Genomic DNA, 23537 nt, shown 5'->3' with positions numbered 1-23537 from the left:
GGATACGGGGAGAGGGGGGGGAAGAAAATTCCTGCCTCGGTGACAAGGCACCATCCATCCATCCATCCATCCATCCATCCATCCATCCATCCATCCATCCATCCATCCATCCATCGCCCCGCTCCGTCCCCAAGCAGCGCCGCAGCCGTCGTCGCCTCTGCCAGGGCTGCAGAGCGCGGTGTGGCGGGGCCGGGGGTGGGGGGGGGAGCCTCGCACCGCTCCGCATTGTCTCTCCCCAGCGTAAGCTCGTGGCAAGCCCATTTCATGGGCGAGACATCTGGTTTGATTCAAGAAGAAAGGGGAAGAGGGGAGAAAGGCGCACACACACACACACACACACAGACACACAGGGCCCAGCCCCAGCCTGGCTGGCGGGGAGCTGAAAAGCTATTTTCAATGCTTCCCGGCGCTGAACCGCTCCTCATTTCAATGAGAAAAGGGAGAGGAGGAAGAAGGGCTGGCCCCTGGCTCGCCCCCAGCAGCCCCACTTGCCGGGGGGGGGCTTTGCTGGGGCTGGGGAGGGGGATTTGCTGGGGGCTGGGGGGCTTTGTTGGGGGCTAGGGGGGTTTGTTGGGGGCTGGGGGGCTTTGTTGGGGGTTGGGGGGCTTTGCTGGGGTCTATGGGGAGGGGGGTTGCTGGGGTCGGGGGGAGCTTTATTGGGGTCTGGGGGTTGGAGGCTAAGAGTGGAGGCTCCGGAGGCTGAGCCTCAGCGCTCCCCGATGTGCTCGTGCGGCACCAAAGCCTCGGGGGACCGGAACCCCGCGCCCCCCCCCCGCCCCCTTTTTCCGTGTCCCGTCCACCCCCCCCAAAAAAAAAAAAATTAAAAAAAAATTAAAAAATCCCTCCAAGCTCCCAGCCCCACGCCGTGCCCCCCAGCATCCCCGTGGGTGCCGCTGGGTGGCCAAATCCCCCCCCTGAATTCCCCCCCCTAAGGATGCGGCTCCCCACGCCCCCCCCATGAATTCCCACGCCCCCCCCTTCCCCTCGGGACCCCCCCCCGCCCCTTCCACGCGTGCCCGGGGGACTCCCCACGCCGTGTGCGCGTCCCCCACGGGGGCCAGCGAGAAACACCCCCCTCCTTTAACACCCCCACCTTATCTCTTCCCCACCCCTGCTATTCCCACGCACCCCCCCCCCCTCCTTTTTCCCACCCGCTCCCCGTCCACGGAGCTCCTCGGGGAGGGGGGGGGCGTGCGAGCAGGGCTCGGGGACTACATCCCCCAGCAGGCCGTGGGCCGGGGCAGGCTCCCGCTGCGCCCAGCCGCCTTCAAACAAAAGAGTTTTTCCCCCCCCCCATCCCTCCATCCCCCCCCCAACCCCCCCCTCCGGCGGGGCTCGGCGCCCCCCGGCCCCTCCGAGCACCGGCGGCGGCTGCGAGCCGGGGGCGGAGGCGGCGGCGGGGGGACCCCGGCGGGCTTGGAAGTGCCTGGGCTCGGGTTACAGAGAGAAAAGGGGCTTGGCCAGGCGGAGGGGAGGTGGGCGGAGGGTCCTTTTCTCTCTCTCTGCCTTTTTTTTTTTTTTTTTTTTTTTTTTTCCCCTCCCGAGCTCTTTGTGTGTCCCCCCCCCCCACTCCCCTCCTCTCTCTCTCTCTCTCCCTCTCCCTCTCCCTCTCTCTCTCTCTCTCTCTCTCACACCCCCCCCCACCCTCCCCAACCAACCACCACCACCCAACCCCCCTCTCAAGTCTTTGTTAGCCATGCCTAGCCTGGTAGTACCAGGGATAATGGAAAGGAACGGGGGTTTCGGCGATTTAGGCTGTTTCGGTGGGAGCGGCAAAGACAGAGCGCTGCTGGAGGATGACCGGGCGCTGCAGCTCGCTTTGGACCAGCTCTGCCTGCTGGGGCTAGGCGAGCCTTCCTCCTCCTCCTCCTCGGCCGCCGTGGTGCTGGTGGAGGACAGCAACAACAACAACAATAACCCGCAGCAGCAGCAGCAGCAGCAGCAGCAGCAGCCCCCGCCGCCGCCACCTCCGCCGCCGCCGCAGCAGCCGCCGCCGCCGCCGCCTCCGCCGCCGCCCCCGGCCCCGAAGGGTCCCCCGGTTCCCAGCGCCGGGGCGGCGGAGCCCAAGTTGTGCGCCCTCTACAAGGAGGCCGAGCTGAGGCTCAAAAGCAGCTCCAACACCACCGAGTGCGTGCCGGTGCCCAGCTCCGAACACGTGGCTGAGATCGTGGGGAGGCAAGGTGAGAGGAGCCGGGGGGGGGAGCCGGGACAGGACCCCCCCCCTGGATGGCCAGGATCCCCCCTTTATGGCCAGGACAACCCCCCTTGATGGCTAGGATCCCCCCTTTATGGCTAGGATCCCCCCTTTATGGCCAGGACTCCCCCCTTTATAACCAGGACCCCCACCCCTTTATGGCTAGGATCCCCCCCTTTATGGCTAGGACCCCCCCTTTATGGCCATTACTCCCCCCCTTTATAACCAGGACCCCCACCCCTTTATAACCAGGACCCCCCTTTTAGCCAAGGCCCACCCCCCTTTACGGCCGGGACTCCCCGACTTTTCGGCCAGGACCCCCCCACTTTTTGGCCAAGCCCCCCTTTTCTAGCCAGGACCCCCCTTTATAACCAACACCCCACTTTATGGCCAGGACCCCCCTTTAGGACCAGCACCCCCGTTTCTGGCCAGGACCCCCCCTTTTTTAACCAGCACCCCCCTTTTCGGCCAGGACCCCCCCTTTTTAGCCAGGACTCCCCTTTTGTCGGGAGGCACCGTGCAACACCCCCCCCACCCCCTTTTTAGCACCGGGACCGCCCCGCTTAAAAAGAGGGGGGGGGGGGGACCGCGAACTTCCCCCCGCCCCCCCACAAAGCTTTTCCCCCTGCCATTGTCCGAGCCGAGCCGGGCCAGCCCCAAAGGGGGGGGACACAAAGGGGAAGGGGCGACCCGGGAGCACCCGGGCACGGCGGGGAGCCGGGGCTGAGCCCCCCCCCCCCCAAGTCGGTGGAGGGGTGATGGGGATGCCCACGCGTGTCCGTGTCGCTGCGCCCCCGAACCCCAAAAGGAAAAAGCGGGGCTAAAAGCAGCCGGGGGGGAGGCAGGGGGTCGTGGCTGGAGCGGGGAGAAAAAAATCCCCTTTGTTGGGCTCGGCGTGGAAGCGAGGGGGTGTGGTTGGGGAGGGTTTTGCCGGGCCGGGCGGCAGCCCCCGGGCCTAACGAAGCCCCCAGGAGAGGATTTAGGAAAGTTGAACTCGTCCTGGCCCCGGGGGACAAGCGGGGACCCCGCAATGGGACGCGGCACCCCGTCCCGAGTGGGGTGTCCCCGGTCCCCCCTTGGCATCAGCCGCCGAGCGCCCGGCCCCGCTCGGTGACAGTGATGCTTTTGTTCTCCTCGCGGCTCTGTTCGGAGCGAGGTGGAATGGAGGAGGGCTTTAAAAATTAAATATATATATATATATTTATATATATATATATATACACACACACCACACCACACCCACTCTTAAGTCACCCCTCGCCCACTGCTCCGGCTCCGCGAGTGGGGGGCGCAGGGGGGTCGGCGCGGAGCCACTGCGGGGCTGGCGAGAGAAGTTTGTGTCGCTTGCAGAAGGAAGGGGGGGGGGGGGGGAAAATAATAATAGTGTGGCTAAGTGGGATTTTTTTTTTTCTCTCTCTCTCTCTCTAAGCAAGTAACTTGACGCTCTGGAAGTGTGACGGGCAGAGACTGCGGCTCCACATCCAGATGCTTCCTCTTGGGTTGGGAATTGAAATTGCTTGAGCTGGGAGGGTTTTTTTTTGTTTTGTTTTGTTTTTTGGAGCCCTGCTGCTGTTGGGGTGGCAGAGAGAGGGGAGCTTGTGGGGGGGGGGACGACCCGTATGGGTGAGGCCGATGCCGCCAGCCGGGGACCCGAGGGGCGCGAACGGGCTGATGGCCGCGCGTCGCTGGGCTGGAACGCGAGCCGGGAACAATGGGGCCTCCGGTGGCTCTGCTCGCCCGGGGACGAAGCCGGGGGTGTGGGGGCCACCGTCCGCTCCCCGAGCCCCGTGAGTTGGTGGCGAGGTGTCCTGCTTTGGTTTCCATCCCCCCCCCACCTCGTGCCAAGGGCTGGGGTAGGGGCGAGGGCACGGCCGCCCCCCCGGGCAGGGGGTTTGGCAGCAGCCCTGCACGGCGGGGGCACAGCCGTGGAGAATCAGGCCCCCTTTGTTCCCTAAAGTTGGGAGACAGACGGGCGGCGTGGGATGGGGGGGGACGCTGGGCGATGCAGGAGGTGCCCCCGCTGTGCCCCCCCCCGGCCTCGCCGCTGCCCTGACTTCAGGTGTTAGGGTATTTCATTTTTTTGGGGGTTTGCTCAGCGGGCAGCGGTGTGCGCGGACATGGAAAACCTGGGTTTCTTCCACCATTTTTCGTGTGCGTGAGGGTTTTCCCACATCTGGGAAGCGTTAGCGGCCGGAGCCCTGGCTGGGTCAGGCTGCGCCCCCCGACAGGGCTCGACGGGGCCGGATCCTGTGCTTGCTGGGACCCAAGGGTGCTTCGGCAGAGCCCGGGCAGCCGCAGCTCTGCGCCCCAGCAGCCATCCTGGACCCCACCGGTTATTTTCGGAGGCCTTCAGCCATGTCTCCCGGGTCTGGTTTTGTCGGGAGGCTGGGCTGTGCCGGCCGCCTCGCCGACGTAGCTGGGTGCGGACGCTGCAGGGACCTGGCGCCATCCCTGGGGGCCAAATCCTGGGCCACGCTGGGGCTCAGCACCCCCTGGGGATGCTGCAGATGGGGGAGAGGGGAGCTGGCTCTCGAGGGAAGCGAGTGGTGTGAAGGTACTGGTGAATGGGGCGAGGAACGTCTCGGAAAAGAGGAGGGTAACAAAAAAAAAAAGTGTTATTAAAATAAAAATCGTATCGGGGCTTTGATGGGTAACAGGGGTTGAGCGTTTTCTTTAACTTGGTCTTTTTTGATCTGACGAGCCGCGCCATTCGTGTTATCGTACAATGTTTTCCACCTCTGAAAGTCTAACTTGCTGGCACGAGCGCACGCGAGCGGCCTGGACCTGGGCGCGGGGGCCCTTGGTGTGCCTCTGGCCTTGGGATTTCCACCTGCTCCAAGACTGCCCTGTGCGTTGCTGGAGCTGTGTGCAGGCACCTGGGTGTAAACGGGGCTCAGCCCTGGGTGTTTTAGTTGGGATGGACGCGAGTGTGACTGGCGAAGAGGTTTTGGTTGGGAGGGACCCTGCTTGGGCTGGGGGATGCTGCAGGAGTTTGGCCCGAGCTTGCCAGCTCCGGCTTGCCCCAGGAGCGGAGCCGATCACCGGCTGGAGACCTCGTCTGGGTCCGTGGCAGCGCTGGGTTTGGCACCAAATTCAAGCAGCACTTCCTCGGTGGCACGAGAGCCTGCCGGGAAGCGTGGGGGCTCTCATCGGGACAGCGTGGAGCCCCAAAATTGGCACTTTGGGCAAATTGGCCCACCGGGAGCCGCTCCTCCCGGGGAGGCCAGTGCCAGGGAGCAGGAGGAAAGGGGAGGACACCAGAAAGGGAAGGATGAGGGGACAGGGATAAAAAAGGTCCCTTGACTAGTGTGGGACCACGCTGCCCTGCCCGTGGTTGGCAGTAGGTCCCCTTCCTTGGCTGGTGGTGGAGCCGTGGCCTCCAGGTGTGCCCCCATTTTATCCACTAGGGCGAGGAGCGGGGACACATCGCTCAGGTGTGATGTAGGTTCTGGAGCCGTCGGGGTCTGCAGGGTGCTCCGGGGTGCTTGGTGGCACCCACGTTCCACTTGCCACCTCCTGCTGTGGGCATCTTCCTTACAGCCCCCTCCCCAGGACCCCGCCTGTCATCGGAGCTGTGCAGGTCGATTTGCCAGGGTGTAAGGACAAAGCACCACCGTGCCTCGGAGGTGATGGGGCTGGGGGGTTGCAAGAACCCTGTTCTTGTGCACCCTGAGGGTGTGGTTGTAGCGGAGAGGGGAGCGATGCTGGGAAGGGCGGAGGGTGTGCGAAGGTGTCATGCTTTGGCCGTTCAGACCGAGAACTTCAAAAGAGGCAGAAATCCCCAGCCCCCAAGACATCCAGGTTCTTCCTAGAAATCAGCGGAGGTGTGGACGAGCGAAGGCACAGCTCTCGCTTTGCTGCCAGGGTTAAATCTGCTCCCTCTGGCAAACTGGACCGCTGTCAACAGAGCCAGGGAGGAGGAGGCTGCAGGACTCGGAGGGAAGCGCGTTTGAGGTTTTGTCCCATTTCTTTGTGCACTTGGGGGTGTGCAGGCGTGGGGAGGAGGTGCTGGGTCGGTTTGGCTTTCCGCTGGTCGGAGCACGGCGGGGCAAAGCCGCCCGCTCCTGGCGGATACGTTCCCTCGGAGAGCAGTGCTCCTGGCGTTGGTGGCAGCACCCATTGTCACCTGCCCCCAGAGCCACCCTTCGGTGAAGCATCTCCCAGCCTGCTCTAACTGGCCCCGCTGTCAACAGGAATGAGATTACGCGGGAGAGGAGCTTAGCATAAATTGCTCTTTCTTGGCAAGGTGAAGTCAAATAACAAGAGGCCCCACTAACCCCAGGTGATTGGGCTCTTTGTGTAGCTCCAAACATGCTCCAACGCTTCCAGCATTTAAAAATAGTCCAAGGAAGCCTTTCCCATTGAGGAAGTCTGATGACTGCAGCTCCCCCACCCACCATGTGGAGGTGGATGTACAGCATCCGAGAGGCAGCGAGGGGGTCAGATCCTGGCGGCTGGTGGCTGCGTAAAGCTGGGAGCCAACGCCATCCACCCGGCCCGGGGGGGCCCCCGGCAGCCCTCCCGTTAACCCCGTTCCAGCAACCGGAGCCGGGCCTCGCCGGGAGAGCGGGGGACTGCAGGCGGTGGCAGCCCCGTTTTGCCGAGTGTTAACGAGAATCCGTCCGAATTTACACCACGGGGGGGGGGCGGAAAAAAGTGCAGAGCGGGATCGACTTGGCGCGGTTTGAACTGGAGGTGGGAGGAGAAAATGGGTCTGGGAGAGAGACAAAGGGAATTTTCCAGGGAGACGTGCGCGCTCCGCGCCCGAGATCCGGCTGCTGGATGCCCGCGCGAGCCCGGCCGCGGCGCAGCCGGCCCCGAATGTAGGGCAGTGGGAGCGTGCTGCCCCCCCCCCCATACTGCCCCCACCATGCTGCCCCCCCTTGCCCTGCCTTTGTCTGGCAGCCCCCGACCCGCCGTGCCCCCCAGGAGCCGTCCGGCGCCACGCGTGCCGCGGTGGGATCGGGATCGGGATCGTGGCGTGCGGGGGCCGCGGACACACCCACCCCGGTGCGGCGCAGCGATGCCGAGACCTGGGGGGGCTTCGGCACCGTTTCCCCCCCCCCCTCACCACCACCACACAACAAGGCGGTGATTGTCTGCGGCGGGCGGGCTGCTGGGGTCTGCCGCTGCGGGGTCGCGTTGTTTTTTCCATGGTGTGTTTCACGTTTTGCCTTTTTTTTTTTTTTTTTTTCTTTTTAACACAACTTTCATCGCGATGTAAAATCGCCGCACCAAAATGAGGCGGTTGCTTATTTTTCTGCCGTATTGGTTTCTCTCTTTCTCTTTTTTCCCCCCCCTCCCCACCTTGTAAACACAACTTGCATCATCAGTGCAATAAAACCTCGATGCGAAGGGATTTAGTTGTTTGTTTGTGGTCCCTTTGTGCGCGCCGGTGTTTTTTGACACCACTTTCATCAGATTTCCAATGCAGCAAAATCTTACCCCACAGATATTCAGGAGGGTGTATTTGTGATGTTCTTTGTGTGCTTGTCTTTTAACGTGGCTTTCATCTTAAATGGGAAAAGAATGCCCCACCTTACCAGAGATATTGGATGGTTGCTGATTTTATGGTCCTTTAATTTGATGATGATGATAACAGGAAAAAAAGACAAAGTCCTAATTTGCCCTTAGGCTCTTTAATACCACACTGGCAATGTCAAAATGTCCGAAGTGGGGTATTTACAGGTGTAACTTACGCCCGAGCAGCGTGAAGGAGCCTCGGTGTAAATGAGAAGAGGACTAAAAATCTTTTGTCTGGAGAGCTGGTCTCGTGTCTGACAAAACCACGAAATTCAGGGACCCGGAGTGATTTCTGTGGTGTGTTTAAGAGCTGCGAGGATGACCTCGGGGCTGTCTGCTGTAGGTGAAGCCCGTGCAGGGGCTGCAGGAGGTGTGGCAGCTGATGCCAGGTCAGATCCTTCCAGGCTGCACCAGTGGCACCGTGCACCCCTTCAGGATCCGGCCTTCCAGCAGCGGCAATGGGAAGGGTGTCTGTGGGTTTAACCCTGAATTTACACTGGGGTAAAATTCCCGATGGTGGCCACGCCTGGGTTTTTTGTCACGCCATCCTCCTGCTGGCATTTGCCCCGTGCAGGGGGCACGTGCAAGGTTTGGAGCTGTTTTAAGGCCTTTTGCCACCGCCAGAGCAGCGCACGGGAACCTCGGTGTAAACCACGAGGTCCCACGGAACCGCGTTGGTTTTGGGCCGCTCCGAGTGAGGAAAGGTTTGGGATGAGCAAAAGCAAAGTAGGCGGCAGTCAGGTTGGACGTATCCTACACCCTCGTCACCTTGGCAAGGTGGCTCGAGCTCCTTACGCCTTCCCTGTTAGTTTTGATGGGTTTGCTTACCCCTAATGCAGGGGAGAATTTGGCTCCGCATCTGAATCACCCCCTGACTTGCCCCCGTCTCCAGTTTGGCAACGTCTAGGCCAGATTTATTTATTTATTTGTAGCCAGAGCTCGTGCTCTGTGGGCTCCTTCCAGTTAGGTGACTGGTCTGGGTGCCGGAGGCTCGGCAGCCCTCAAGGGTTTGCTCCTGCAAGTTAAGGTTTGTGGCTTACTAGGGTAATTTGCAAACACATTTACTTGGAGTCAATTGGCAATCAGTTAACCGAAGTTAAAAAGGAAGAAGGGGTGGGGGGAGGAAATAAAAAAAGGGGTGGGGGGGAGGAAATGATCGTACGAGCCTCCTTCGCAAAATGCTTCGGGATCTGTGTTACTGGCAAAAAAAAAGAAAATCAGAATAATAGAAGCTAGGTAGTGGAAACACAACAAGAAAGAGCTTAATTCTCTAATATAAAAATCTAACTGGCAGGAGTCTGCCAGGGATCAATTAGCTGATGTCTGCACACTGCCTTAAAGAGTAGAATGCTACAGCAAAGTTACACATTAGTATAGTTCCTACAGGTCCTTTCCTCCTCTTAGTTTTACATTTTTAACACCACCTACTACTAAGCAGTTCTCTCCCCTTTTTTAACAATCTACCAAGCAAAGCAGTTTGTTGCACATTGTTTCCAAATTTCGGTTACGCACAAAGAAAGCCTCTCATGAAAAAAAACACACAGGGCAAATTTCATTAAAAAAGAAAAAAAAAAGAAAAAAAGAAAAAGCACTCTAGTCTGTGCTACTAATCTGGCCAGGACATGAAGGGCCATATTCTGATCTTGGCACGCTCCGTCAGAAGCAGAGCGGTGTCGGAGAGCTCGGCCCCTATTTTGCGGTGTGTGGCAAGGTCGAGGTTGGGGCTGGGGTAGGCAAGGAGCTGCGGCTACATCAGGTTGCAGCGCAGCCTGGTTTTAGCCGATGTAAATCAGTGCAGCCCTCCTGGAAGTTGGTGGAGTTATCTGGATTTGCGCTGCTTACGGCTTGGCCTGTTGTCTGCACCGATTTAGAGCTGCAGGAGATCTGGGCCACTGAACCTGCTGGTCTGGATGGAGTTGGTCTCATTTCCTGTGGGGTTATTTTCTCCAGTTTTTAAGCGCAGGATCCCCCATCTGTCTGCCTCCGCAAAGCTGGCTTTCCTGTCTGCAGGCCTGCACAGAGACCCTCCCTCCCTCCTCCCCCTGCTTCTCACACCATCGACTGCACCATGCGTCCTTTTGTCCGTTTCTCCATCTTCCCTCCCCTTCCCTTGCCGTTCTCTCTCCTTGCCCGTCTCCCGTTTGCCTCTTTGGGGTGTCTTCCCTTGGCCTCCACACCCCTCATTCTCCTCCTCGCCCTGCGGGATCACAGCTTGTCTCTCCCCTCCATTTCCATCACCTTTCCTCCATCCCTGGCTCCCTCCCACCCTCTCCAGCTCATGTAACTCGCTGACGCTTGCCCTCATTCATGTGTATTCCTTGCCACTGTTCCCTTCCATCTGGCCCCAGCGTGGAGCCCCTGTCCTTTGTCACTGCTCTGCTTGCCTGACCCTCCGTGTCACCTCCTCGATTGTTCCCTGTGATGCGGGGCTCGGATCCCTCTCCCCCCACACACGGGCATTGTCCCGTGCCTTAAAAAACACCGACCCCACGCCCAGCCCTGATGAATCCCTACCTACGGACCCTGTTCAAGCGAGAGCCATCCTCGCGGTCCTAGGAGGCAGGACGTGGGGCGTGGGGGAATTCAGCAAACCCTGCCTCAGTCCCCAGCAGTGCACGGGACTCATCTCCAGCGTGGATGCTTGTTGCTAACACCCCCGTTTCTTGCCGTGTGACGCTTCGGTGATATCCCTGGGGAAATGGTGGCATCTTGGTTAATCTTCCTAAGATGGAATCTCCATCTTCGGAGCCAGAGTCACAGATGTGGAGCAGGCGTACGTCTGCCCAGGACAGGCCAGGAGCAGCCCAGCCTGCCTCGGGGTTGTGGAGGATGCAGGTAACCCCATACAATTTTATCCTGCCCTCCGTGGGCACCCTGGGGGAGCCTTTATTCTCTTACTTTGTGTGCATGTTTTTATTCTGGTTTTATTCTACAGTTGTCCTGTTCTTTGACCGAGTTTCCCAAGTACTAATAATACACCGCTGTAGGCAGCCATTGGTCCACATGGACTGTTTAAAAACTTTGCTAAGCAAAGCATTGCAGATATACTTCAGGGTGCAAGCTCCGTGGGGAGCAACGTGTTGGCTACACAGGACTGGTAGGGGCTGGATTTGCTTTGGACTTTCAGGATTTGCCTGGCTCTTTCTGTGTCAGATCTTGCGTTTCCATTCCCCGGGAGCATGAAATCAGTGGCTTAGAGATGCGTTTAATGCAGCAGCATCACCACACTAATTGTTACAGGAAGTTTTGTGGTAACGCAGAGCAAGAGACAGCAATTCTCACCATTTTACAAACCGGGAACCGAGGCTCGGCGAGCCAAAGTAACTCTGAGGAGTTAAAAGTTGCAGTGGGAGTCTGCAGCAAAGTCAGGATTTGCCTGCACATGCCCTGCGTTTCTACACCCATGGCAAAACCCTCTGACAAATGAGGGGAAGGGGGGTTCAAAGCTGTGCCGGGAGGTTTCGTTGGGGGATGAGGCTGCACTCCAGTGCCCGCGTGGTGTTGCGAGAGGGAGTGCGACCCGTCGGGCTGGCTGCCTCTGCTTCGTGCAGCTGGAGCTATCGGTTGAGCCACGCGTGGCGCGTGCCACCGCTGCGAGCTTGGAGAAACATTCCTGCCATCTGCAGCGGCACCAGGTTCCGCTTTTATCGCTGAAGGTGCAGGGTTCAATTCTCCCTAATGCTAGGGGGTGGTGGGATCGTTACGTTCCTGCAAGTACCCCAATGTCACAAGTCCGCGTCTCGTGAGACGAGCTGCAGATAAGTGGCAGCGCTAAGCGAGTGGCAGCCCCCAGCTCCCAGCTGGGAGAGATGTTGTTATTTATTAGGGTGTGTATAAATAATAATGTTCCAGCCTACCAGCTGCGGAATCTTAATTTCCTGGTCACAGAAGCATCGTTGGCGGGTCATTTTGTGTTAGAAGTGTGATGTCGGCATAGTGTGCTGTGGAAAGCTTGGGTGGTGTCAAACAGTCGCAGGAGAGAAGAGGTGGGCTCATTTTGGGGAGAGGAGGTTGCAGGGACAGGTGATTTTACACAATATCCTGATCTTTTTGCTCCATGAGCACTGAGCCTGATGTGTCCAGACACCTGCATGCTTGGGAAGCCAGGGCAGAATGCTCCCCTAACTCCATTTTCACTAGGAGGAATGCAGTACCCTGGAGAAGCACATTTTTTAGTTTTTCTTAGAGACCCAAGCTTGGAGCAAACCTCCTCCCACAGAGGAAGCCCCAGTCTGAATGGGAACTCGGTGCCAAGGCTTTGAAAATGCCTTCAGGCACTGAGCGAGGCTTTTGGAGAGCAGGGTCAGAGGGGCAGCCGCGGGGAGGGCTTCCAGAAGTAGTTTAGAAAACTGTGCCACATCTGTAAAAATATTTAGTGGCTCGATGGCATCCTAGTGTCATCGAGGAACCTGGAGTCGCATTGCTGCCTCTAAACCCTTCTGGAAAAAAAAAGACTTGGAAGCCAAAGCACAGTGAAAAGTCTCTTGCCTTTTTTGGAAAAGCAGAAAGACATTTTCTGAGCTGTCGGGAGCAGAGGGAATAGGCTTGGTGGGCTCCAGGGGGTGGGCGTTGGCATCACAAGTGGATGGCATGGGAAGTGATCTTGGGAAAGGGTCCGAGTGCCTGGGCCGCTGTGGTGGGGAGCCGTGTGGCACCGGTGTTCGATGCCCCAAAGCAGGGGCCAAGAGCAGAAGGCAGCCCTTGGTGGGGAGCAGGGCTGCACGCACCGTGGCAGGGCTCTGCCTCGGTGCAGGAGGGCAGCCCTGCCCTGTTCTGTGCTTTTTTAGCCCCAAAGCAAACGGTAGCATCCCGCCAGCCCCCAGCAGTGCTGACAGCGGGGGTCCCACAATGTCTGAGGTGGGAGCCTGAAGTGTTGCATCTCTTCCGCTTCCCCCAGGCTTGTCCTAAAAGAACGGAGTCTGGCTCGCACCACAGATTCACACCAAAAGCCCCACACTAGGACAAAAGTCTCCATGCAGAGAGGAATCCTGCCGCTGTACCGAGAAACACGCTGACTAGTGGCAAGGGGCAACTGGGGCGGCCATCTTCGCTGAGGGGCAACATGGCAGGGCCCAGGTCTTGGCAAGGATGGGCTTCCCCACAGAGCCCGCTGGCCCATGGGGAGGGCTCAAGCCCTCCCTGGTTCCTGGGGATGGGAAATTTCTGAGGGGTGGTTTCTGAAGGATGGCTGCTTTCTGAGGGGAAGCATCCGAGGGGGATTGCATGGTGAGGGGCAGCGCACAAAATGGCAGCGCCCTCCTGAGCATGGCAGAAGAGGGGGCTCCTGGAGGGGGAGACACTCCTGCTATGCTATGAGTGAGGGGGAACCTTTGGCATTTTGTCTGTCCCCGTTAAGGGAGTAAAGGTCTTTCCCTCATGTTTTGCCCCTGGGCAGTGGCACGGTGCACACAGCCTGCTGGAAACGAGGTGGCTTGTCCTGGTTTCCTGAGAAGAAGGGAGGGTGGTGAGAGAGGCATCCTTTCTAACCTCCCTGCCTTGTTTTCCTTCTCTTCCCCAAGGCTGCAAGATCAAAGCCCTGCGGGCAAAGACCAACACCTACATCAAGACGCCGGTGAGAGGCGAGGAGCCGGTCTTCATGGTGACAGGGCGGCGGGAGGATGTGGCCATGGCTCGGCGGGAGATCATCTCCGCAGCCGAGCACTTCTCCATGATCAGGGCCTCCCGCAACAAAGCCGGCACCACCTTCGGCAGCGCTCCCACCTTGCCGGGGCAAGTCACCATCCGGGTGCGCGTGCCCTACCGCGTGGTGGGCTTGGTGGTGGGCCCCAAGGGCGCCACCATTAAGCGGATCCAGCAGCAGACCAACACCTACATCATCACGCCCAGTCGGGACCGGGACCCCGTCTTCGAAATCACAGGTGCGCCGGGCAACGTGGAGCGTGCTCGGGAGGAGATCGAGACCCACATCGCGGTGAGGACGGGCAAGATCCTGGAGTACAACAATGAGAATGACTTCCTCTCCAGCAGCCCCGATTCCGGCATGGAGAACCGCTACTCGGAGGCCTGGCGGGTCCATACGCCGGCGCCGGGCTGCAAACCCCTCTCCACCTTTCGGCAGAACAGCCTGGGTTGCATTGGCGACTGCTCCGTTGACCCCGTCTACGAGACACCCCGGCTGAATGACCAAAACGACTTCAATTATGGTTACCTCTTCCCCAACTACGGCGTGAACAAGCAAGATCTGTATTACGGGGTGCCGGAGTCGGGCGCCCCGATGTGGGCTGGGCAGGAGAACACCAACCCTGTCTCGGTGCTCTTCTCGAAACAGCAGCGTTCCAGCAGCACTGGTGCCATCCACCCAAATTCACATCGCTCCCCATCCTCCTCCATCCAAGAGCCCAATCTCTCTGGTCTCCCCAGGCGGTCCCAAGGAGAGCCGCTCCAAGGGTTTTCCAAGCTGGGGACGACTGCCGCTGCCCGGACGTCTGTCTCCAGCAGCCGCGAGTGCATGGTGTGTTTCGAAAGCGAAGTTACGGCAGCGCTGGTGCCGTGCGGCCACAACCTCTTCTGCATGGAGTGTGCCGTGAGGATCTGCGAGAGGACTGATCCGGAGTGCCCGGTTTGCCACGCTGCAGCCACTCAGGCCATTAGAATATTTTCCTAAAGAGACAGAGCAGGGCATTGGGGTTGGGGTGGGGGGTAGGAAGGGAGCATGGGGGGGTCCAGGAAAGAAAAGTGATGATAATAATAATAATAATAATAATAATGACATCTGAAGAACAAACGAATGAAAGAATAAATTAATTTAAAGAAGAAGAAGAAGAAAAAAAAAAGAAATTATTTTACAAGCAATGTATGTTATTTTTTAAAAAAAAAGTGAATAATAAAATTAAAATGAATAGCAAAGCCAGAAATTTTGAAGGGCGAACGATGCTCCAGCCTGCGATGTCTTTTTTAAAACAAGTACTCTGAACGCACACTCGGATCTCGCAAGCAAAGCGGTTTAGTTCAGTTTTTTTTGGTGGTGAGATTGGGACTTCTCTGCATTGACCAAGCCAGGCCATCTCGATCGGACGGGGAAGGGAGCAGGGATGCGGGGAGGGCCCTGCCAGCCTTTCTTCTCCAGCCATGTTCAATCTTCATCTTGGTCTGAAGCCCCTACTCTCCTCCCCCCCAGGGATGTCAGCCCAACTGGGAGCTCAGAAAGAAACAAATAGAAAGAAAGGAAAACGGATGTCGGGGATTTAAAAAAAAAATAAAAAAAGAAACCATCAACCTCTGGGAACCTGTTAGAACGAGGGCACAACTGTATTACCTCAAAGATTTAAACAAAAAAACCACAGCAGCTAAAGAACTTTTATTGTTTTCCTTTTTTTCTAAAAAAAAAACAAAAACAAAAAAGCCACAAAAAAAAAAAGAAAATAAAAAAAAAAAAGACGAAGAAGAAATAAAACTGACGCCGGTGAAGCTGAAGAAGGTTTGGAAGAACCTATTGGAATCACACTGGGCGATTAGCATTTATTTTATTATTCTGAGCCACCATGGAGTTTGGAACTTTGTTCTTTTTTCCTTATCCGAGCAGGGATTTGTTCATCAGACGAATCAGGAGTCACTAACAGGGTATTTCAAAAGCAGTCCTGAGTTCCCATCCGTGGGGGGAGTGTATCGACTTCCGCGTTTCTGTAGTTCACTCTTCATCCTTTTTTCCAAGTGATGCCAGCTGCAGCTACATGCAACACGCAAGCGCACGTGCACACACACACACACACACACTTGTAACATTGTGCTTTTCTTTTCTTAAAAAGTATATATATCACACCAAAACCTAAGAAAGACGATCATGCAATACAGGCAATGAGCCCATATGAAACCAACATGCATCCCAACAGAAAGCAAAAAAGAACCCCGAGTTTATATATATAATTTTGTTGTCGTCGTTTTTAAACTGGACCAAAACTTTTGTTACCCAAAACCGAGTGGGGGGAAAAAAAAAAAAAGAAGAAAAAGTATTTCTTTATGGACCAAAACCTCTTCAGCTGTCCTTTACCTGGATCTTCCTGAGGTTGGCCGCTTTTATATATTATATTTTTTTCAGAACGAAACAAAAAAAAAAAAAAAGAATTGCCTTGTTGAACATCCTTTAATCATTTCAAGACTCCTGGTTTTGTTAAATCAGATACTTTCTAAACCATTGGGAACTGGGAGAGGACGGGCTTCGAATCTGGCTTCTGTGCCAATGCACACAAGATGCAAGCCAGCATCTTAACATCATCAGGTTTGTTCAACCAGTCTGTGGATGCCAAAATGCCGTGATGGTAAAGATGTGTGTTGGATTAACCTATCAAGTACCAGTATACCTATCTATAAATATATGTGTGTATATATATATATATATAGGCACTTAACTCATCGAGCACCTATATATATATATGTATATATAAATTATATATAGAGTTTTTCTCCCACCACCACCGCTTCCCCATTTCCTGCCCCTCGACTTCTGCTCACAGATCCTGGACCCTGATTTAGAACTGAACCAGCAAGTTTCACAACTTGGCAGAGACAGTTCTACAGCAAAAAAAATAATAATAATGATAATACCAATAAAAATCGCCTGAGATTTTTTTTCCCTTCAGTTACAGGAGACTTTATTTTCATCGTAATAATGTTCCTGGGAACATCCCCTCTTCTGCTCGGTTTGCTGCCGCTTGCTGCCGGTGCCGGGGCAGGCTGCTCCGGTGCTCTGCATCGATAAAGGTCTGCTTTCAATCTCCAGATGCTGGGTGGAGGGGGCGTGAAATGATGTACCTCCACCGTTCGTGCATCGACGGTAAAATATGACGTAGGGGGCGAGATGGAGGGGTGGACGCTGTTCCTAGGTTCTGTAATGGATGCTGATGTTTCGGAAAAAGAGATAAAAAAAAGAAAAAAAAAAAGAAAAAAATACTAATGCTGTGCTAAAGGGACACTGTCAGGTCGAATGTGTACTCGCCTCCTCCCCAAAGCTTTAAGAAACCTTCGGCTGCCTGGTTCTCCGTGCCCTGCGGCGCGCGTAGCCGCTGGTGCCCGGAGCGGGTTGGGACGCGAGCGTGTGCCCGGGGGAGGCGCTGCCTCGGCCCTGTGGCCAGCCACGTCCTTCCTAAACTAGCCTGGTTCTTGTTCAAAGTCTGGCTTTGGTCTGGTCCCAGTAGAAGAAGGGTAAGGGAGAGAGGGGGGGAGCATTTCTGCGCGCCGGGCAGTAACCTCTCCGCACCCCGCGCGCCACCGCCTCCGCTCGTCCGCGCCCCGGGGTTGCGTCGGAGCCGTTCTCCCCCCAAAAAATCCTCCCGATGGTGGCAAGAGAGTGGTTGGGGCAAGAGCTGGGGGAAAAGGGGGGTGCTCCAATCACCATTCTGGGAGGTGGGGGGGCGTTCGGAGATGTTCGTGTCGGTACCGGAGGGGCTTGAGCTGGAAACGCAATGGCAAAGTGCTTCCCCGGCCGAGTCCCCCGGGGCCGATCTGTTAGTTGAGTGACTAGTCGTTCTTGGCTGAGTGAAGTCTGTTCGTGGTAATGTGAGCAAGTTTTTGGTCAATGTCTTTCTTTGATGCCAGGTTGTGAAGAGGTTGGGGGGGAGCGGGGAGGGGGGAAGGAGACACCCGTGTGGGGGCCCGGGGCGGGGGGGACCTGTGCTAGCACTGACCCTAAGGGATTTGGAGGGGTAAGGGGGTAAGGGATAAGGGGGGCCCTCGTCCGCTCCTTTTATCCCTTCCCCTTCCCCCGGCAAGCGAAAAGCGATGTAAAAGCCTCCTGCATGCTGAAAAATGTTAGAGAAAAAAAAAAAAAAAAAAAAAAAAAACCTTTCTTTTTAGAAAACAAAAAAACGAAAAAATGAAAAAAAAAAAAGTTTAAAAAAAAAAAAAAAAGGAATTAATGACCCAAACAAACATCCATGCTTGCTGATCGGAACCAGGGGCCGGCTGTCCGTCTGTCCAGGCAGCGGCAGTCTGTCCCTCTCTGCAGACGAGGTTCCTACTCAAGTCTCCAAGTTGGCCTTTAATAAAATCTTCAGTTCCAATAACCTTTATATATATATATATATATACATATATATATACATATACATATATATTAAAAGAAAGCTTGATGTAGCAGTTCTAGTTTAAAATGAATAGAAGTATTTCGGCCCCCCTTTTATTTTGATTTCTCCTTTTCCCCTGCTTTTCCACCCTACGCCCCCCTACCCCCACCCCCCCCCCCACCCCAACCAACTCCGTATTTTGATGTAGCAACTTTGGAAGAAAAAAACCAGGCGCTGTAAACGCACCGAGAGCTACCTCTGGCCCACGAGGGGCTGCAGGGGGCTCGGGTGGGGGGGGGAACCGCGGCCCCGCCGCCCCCCCAGCCCCTCGGGGGCACCCGGAGAGGCTCAGACCCGGGCCCTGTCCTAGGGGGAAGCCCGGTTGCGGGGCTTAAAACAACAAATTTGCGTAACTTTTTTTTTTTTTTTTTTTCTCTCTTTTTAAATATATGTATATATATAAAAAAAAATCTTTAAAAAAAAAAAATAAAAACAAAAAACAAGAAAAATGCCCATGACCTTAACTATTTGCTCTGACTTGTATCTTCCTTGATAGGTGACTAAAAATAATAATAATAATAATAATTAAATAAAAGGCTTGTTGGTCCAATTCACCAGCAATAACATCCGCTAAAAGCAGAGCCCTCCAGATGGGGGGGGTCACGGTCCTGGCTTTGGGGGGCTCCCTCGTCCCCGCCGTGTCCCATCCCGCCAGGGGGGCCCAGCCACCCCCGGGTGTGTTTTGGGGGCGCAGGGCAGCGGGACGGAGAGCAGGGCGCCGAGCACCCGGGGGGCTCGGGGCGCTGCTGCCGGGCGCAGGCAGGATCAGGCCCGGGGGAGGCTGGTGGGCGCTTGCTGAAATGGGGGCTGTGCTGAATACAGGGTTCGTCCGGCTAAATTTTCGGGCTTCCCGGGGTTGGGGACGCAGCCAGGGAGGGGACGGAGGCGTCCCAGCCGGGCTCTGCGAGGGGACACCCCGAGGAGAGGCGATGAGGCGGAGCGGGGGGGGGTGGAAGGTGAGAAAGGGAAGCGGAGGGATGAGATAATACCGTGCCGTGATGTCATCCTCATCGACGTAAATTATGTAGAGAATAGTGTGTATTATAATGCATAACAGAAAACGAAACAAAAAATAAAAAAAAAAAAAAAGAGAGAGAGAGAGAACCAAAATTGGATTTATATTTAATGAGGAGATACTATAAAAATATCTTGTCCTAGCTCCCATTTGCAAAAGTATTTTTCAGCTGGAGGGATATCTATTATTTTTTTCTCTTTTCTTTCTTTCTTAAAAAAAAAAAAAATCTCCATACATACAAAGGCTCAGACTGTTACTATTGTGAACCTCTTAAATCAAAATGCTCCAACCTGTTTATTTGGTATTTGAAGGGTTTATTTTGATGCATTTACTGGTGTTTTTTAAAGAGAGAGAGAGGAGGGAAAAAAAGATTAAGATTTTAAAATTAGAACATTTCTTTATAATTTAATATTCTATTTTAATAAATGCATTTATTACATGTAAATGTAGCAAGGAACTGGGCTAATAAAAATACTTTTTATTAGGTAATTTATTATAAGAAAAAAGGATATTTTATTTTATGATAAAGTGATCCTTAAAAGTTTAGAAGGTTTAGAATATATGTAGGTTAAAAAATACATTTGTATCCAGAGTATTGCTTAAAAAGTGTTTTTAATATATGTTTCCTTTTTCGTGTGTGCGTGTGTGTATGTAAAAGGTGATAGTTATGGTGCAGATAGCCCTTTCCAGGAATAAGAAATTAACACAGTTGGATGTATTTAAAAAGGAAAAGAAAAAAAAATGAAAAAAAAATGAAAAAAAAAAAATGAAAAGAAATTACAAACCGGAGAAGTGAAATAGACAAAACCACTACGACTCGGAGCCGCGTGGTCGGTTCCCAGGCCCTGTCCTGAGGTCGCTCGGTGCCGTCCGTCCCCGCGCCCGCCGCCGGGTGACCTCGCTTTGCTCTGACGGTGGCAGCTTTGGGGAGAAAAAGGGCTTTTTTTGGAGCAGGCTGGGCACGCTCAGAAAGCCAAACTCACCTTTCTTGCCCCTTCCGCCCTCCTTTCTCGCTCGTTTTCCTGCAGACCCCAGCCTGCCCCAGATTGCCAACGGGGCAATGTTGCCATTGAGGCGTTTGGAAGCAGGATTTGGGGCGATCCCGGCGTAAAAACCGCTTCTCCCCCAGCACCGGGAGGCTCCGCGGGGCCCTTGGGTGCACGGGGCCGCTCGGTGCTGGGGCAGCTCCGGCCCCTGCCTCCCCTGGGCCGAATTTGGCTCCGTCTCCGCAGCCGGCACGGCCCTGGGTGCACCAAACTCGAACCCGTCCCCAAACCAGGAGGGCACCGGGACACGTAGCGAGCTGTGCCCGTCCCCACCGGGCTGGCAGGGCCCAGGCCCCGTGGCCACCCCACGGACGGGAGCCCACCGGGGGTCTCGTCCCGCATCCCACAGTCGCGAGGCGGCGGGGGGGGATGCTTCTGCTCTGTTGCCTTTCAAAGAAGCATGTTAAAATAAGATTTTTTTTTTTTCTGTTTGTTTGTTTTTAACCAAAAAGGAGAAGAAGAAAAAAAAAAAAAAGTTTGCGTTGATGGGTATTAAAAAAAAAAAAAAGTTAAAATAATAATAATAAACGCTCAAATTTATTTCATATAATCCTAGAGTAAAGATTAAAATAAAATTAACTAGTTCAAATAGTAGATGCTATCCATATTGTTTAATCTATAGTAGATCCAAGTGATCCCAGACAGAGCAGAATGTAAAGTAAACTTGTAAACAAGATCAGTTATCATTTTTAACTTCCCCAGAAATTCCATCTTTTTTTGGTACTATTTTTCTGAAGCAAACACATCGACGAACGAAAAGCCTAACAAAATAACAGACCACCGACTGGTACCTTCTGTCAAAGTCCTGAAGTTATTTTTATAGAGGGGAAAAAAAAAAATGGGATCTAATAATATGTATTTTTTTAAAAAGATGCGTTTGGGTTTTTATGTTGCTTTTTTAATAAAAAAGTATAAGGATTTGGCTAGTCACTGAGCAAAATAAGAAAGTTTTAGGCCATTATTTTTGCCTTATTCTGACCTCCAGCCTCGGGCCTGGAGCACGGAAATGGAAATTCCAGAAAAAAAACAACGCTAAAAGTCAGAATCTCGTTGCTGTTAACGTTTCTCGCGCCGGTTGTGCTTTTGGAGCTCCTCCAGGCACTCGAGGTGTCGGCGGGTCCCTGTGACGGCGGCGGGACCGTCCCTGGGTGGGTGGAAAGGAAAATTGGGCGCGGGTGAAGTCCCCTCTGTAAGGTGACGGCCGGAGCTGGAGGCAGCGAGGTGCCGGTGCCGAGCGCGGAGCCGTGCCGAGCGCGCCCTGCTCCGCGCTCGGAGCACGGGCCGTTAGGGTTTGGTTCGTTCCCTTTGGTTTTCGGGCTTTTTTTGCTTGCTTTCTTGGTTATATCTCGACCCAGCAAGGGGAAGGGTTGTGCCGGGAGCGGGCGGCGTACGGCTTGGGTCGAGGGTGCTTCGTGAGCAGCTGGCAGCTTGCAGGATGCCAGCTCCGGCTCGGTGGCTTTTTTTTCGGTGCTGGAGGCTGTGGTGAGGGAGCCAAGGCTCAGCCCTTGAGCGCTGGGACTGCGGCGAGATATTCGCCCTCTCCTTAGCTTGTGCCAGGAAAGACGAGCCCTGGCTGGTCGGACCCTGCTCCGTGCGCGCCCAGCCAAGCGCTCGGGCCCCTCGGAGGCTGCTTTTCGCTGCACTGACCCCCTGTTTACACGCGATGATGCTAAAATAAACGACCTAGTGCAAGCTCCGTTGGTCGCGGAGGGAGTGGAGCATTGCCAAGAAAACACCCTCGCAAGGTGGCTGGTTACCTCCGGGTTTAGCTCTTGCTCCTCTCCTCGGTGTCGTGGCTCAGCCGGAGCGAGCCCTGGCTGTCCCGCGGTTCAGGAGCATCCGCCAGGATCCCAAAGCCTTCGACAACCACAGCGGCCACCCCGGCGCCCGGCACCCGGGGCGGGACGAGGCAGCCGCTTACCAGCATTCAGCAAAGCCATGCAATAGGTTAGGACAGGAAGCGAAGACAGTTCTCATTCGGTTTCTGCGTATAGCACTGTGAATCCGAGATCGCTCGCTGCGCCCGCCCCGTCAGCCCAGCGCCGGTTCGGGAACGCGGAGGCACGACCCCTCCACCCGGTCCTTCCCCGCGGGGCAGCGAGCGGCCTGTTTGCTCTTTCATTTTCGTTTTACCTCATTTATTTTATTTTATTTTATTTTTTTTTTGGGTTTTGATACTTGAAGAAGAGTCAGTGCTTGACATTGTGCAGCGGCGCCCTGGACCGGAGAGCGGATGCACTTTATAGTCGCTTGTCCACGGCTCGTGGGGTCCCATCCTGCCTCTGCCGCGTCCCTGCAAAGGTTTCCCTCGGTGTCAGCACCGCAGAGCCAGGATGGGCAGGTTCTTCCAAAAAAAAAAAAAACAAAACAAAACCTTTCTAGGATGTTCATGAGCAGTCTGTGGTGTGTTGCGGGTCGAAACTCAGAGCCGTGTTCTGCTGTCAGTCGGCCCAGCCGAGGTTGGGCAGCCTCAGCCTTGGTCCCTGCGCCGCTCGCCTGCTTCGGTGGGGTTCCTCCCCGGGAAACCAAAGTCCCTTTGGCTGCGGTGTCCCTGCTGGACCCGAGCCAGCATCGCTCCAGGGCCGCTAATGGAGCAAATTGAAAGTCACCCCCGGTAAAGTGACACTAATGTGAAATCTGGAGTTGTTCCACCGCTGTCTGCGCAGCTACGCAGGGATAAAAAAAATAAAAATAAAAAGGAAATCGTGTCCCCACCCTGCCTGGCGGTGGCGGTGCCAGTTCACTGGGTGGCTGATGGCAGAACACGTCCTGGTCTTGTGGCGATGCTTGGGGACAGCTCGCTGAGGACCAGGGACGGGGCAGAGCAGCGCCGCGTGGCCGCGGGGTCTTCCCTCGACTCCCAGCAGCTGCTTTGCTGAGCTGTGAGACCATCGGCCCTTTTGGATTTATTTATTTTCTTTTCCTTTTTCTTTATGAATTCCCTTCAAGAGAATTGTAAAGAAAAGGGAAAAAATAAAATACAAAAGCCAGGGCCAGATCCTGTCTTGCAATTGAGGGTTTGCTCCTGGGTTAAGCAGGCGTGAAAGGCAGTGGGATTTGACGGCCGGGCGCGTGGTGCTGGCTGATCCCAGCATCGGCTGCGATTTCCTCCAGCTCTTCCCAGTATTGGAGGTCCCAGCTCCAGCTTTCTGCCGCTGGGGCTCCGGCAAAGCGTTTCTGGGGCCATTTCCCCATTTCTCGAGCAAAGCCTCAGCCCCAGGGAGCTTCCAGGGGAGCTCAGCCCCGCGCAGCCCTCGCTCGCCAAGTGCCACTGAACTTTCTCTCGCCCTCGCTCCGAAATGCCCAACGAGCCCACGTGCATCCGCTTTTATCCACGGAGCTGCCGGTGTCGGCCTCGGCATCCCGACCGTGGCCCCTCCGCTTAAAGTCCATTCCCTGTTACGTTGTGTTTTCCCTTTTTTTTTTTTTTTTTTTTTTCCTTTTCTTTTAACGTCATAGGAAACCTGTAGTCGGGATTGTTACTATTGGAAACCGATCACATGTTCCATCCAGGTATTTTCATCTCTCCGGCATTACGCAAAAATAAAGGCCTGAGAGAGAGATATAACCGAACATAGAAGTAGAGTTAGGCTCGTTGTCTGAGTTTTGAGGCATATAGTATAAGGGGAGAAGGAAAAAAAAATTAAAATAAAAAATTAAAATAATGATGTTGCACAACT

General features: G+C 55.0%; 1 protein-coding gene across 1 annotated transcript; it reads left to right on the top strand.

The window, feature by feature from the left end:
- Positions 1-1696: 1696 nt before the first annotated feature.
- MEX3A (mex-3 RNA binding family member A) lies at positions 1697-14342 on the top strand (the record flags this gene model as incomplete). Its single annotated transcript, XM_084303110.1, has 2 exons — positions 1697-2180; positions 13237-14342. 2 exons carry the CDS (start codon positions 1697-1699, stop codon positions 14340-14342), a joined length of 1590 nt encoding a protein of 529 aa, XP_084159236.1.
- Between the last annotated feature and the right edge of the window lie 9195 nt (positions 14343-23537).

Source organism: Netta rufina, assembly GCF_964035555.1.
Source record: "Netta rufina genome assembly, chromosome: 29".
In the NCBI taxonomy this organism is placed as follows: Eukaryota; Metazoa; Chordata; class Aves; order Anseriformes; family Anatidae; genus Netta; species Netta rufina.
Note: the sequence above shows the minus strand (reverse complement) of the source record. Positions and strands in the feature narration are given on the sequence as shown.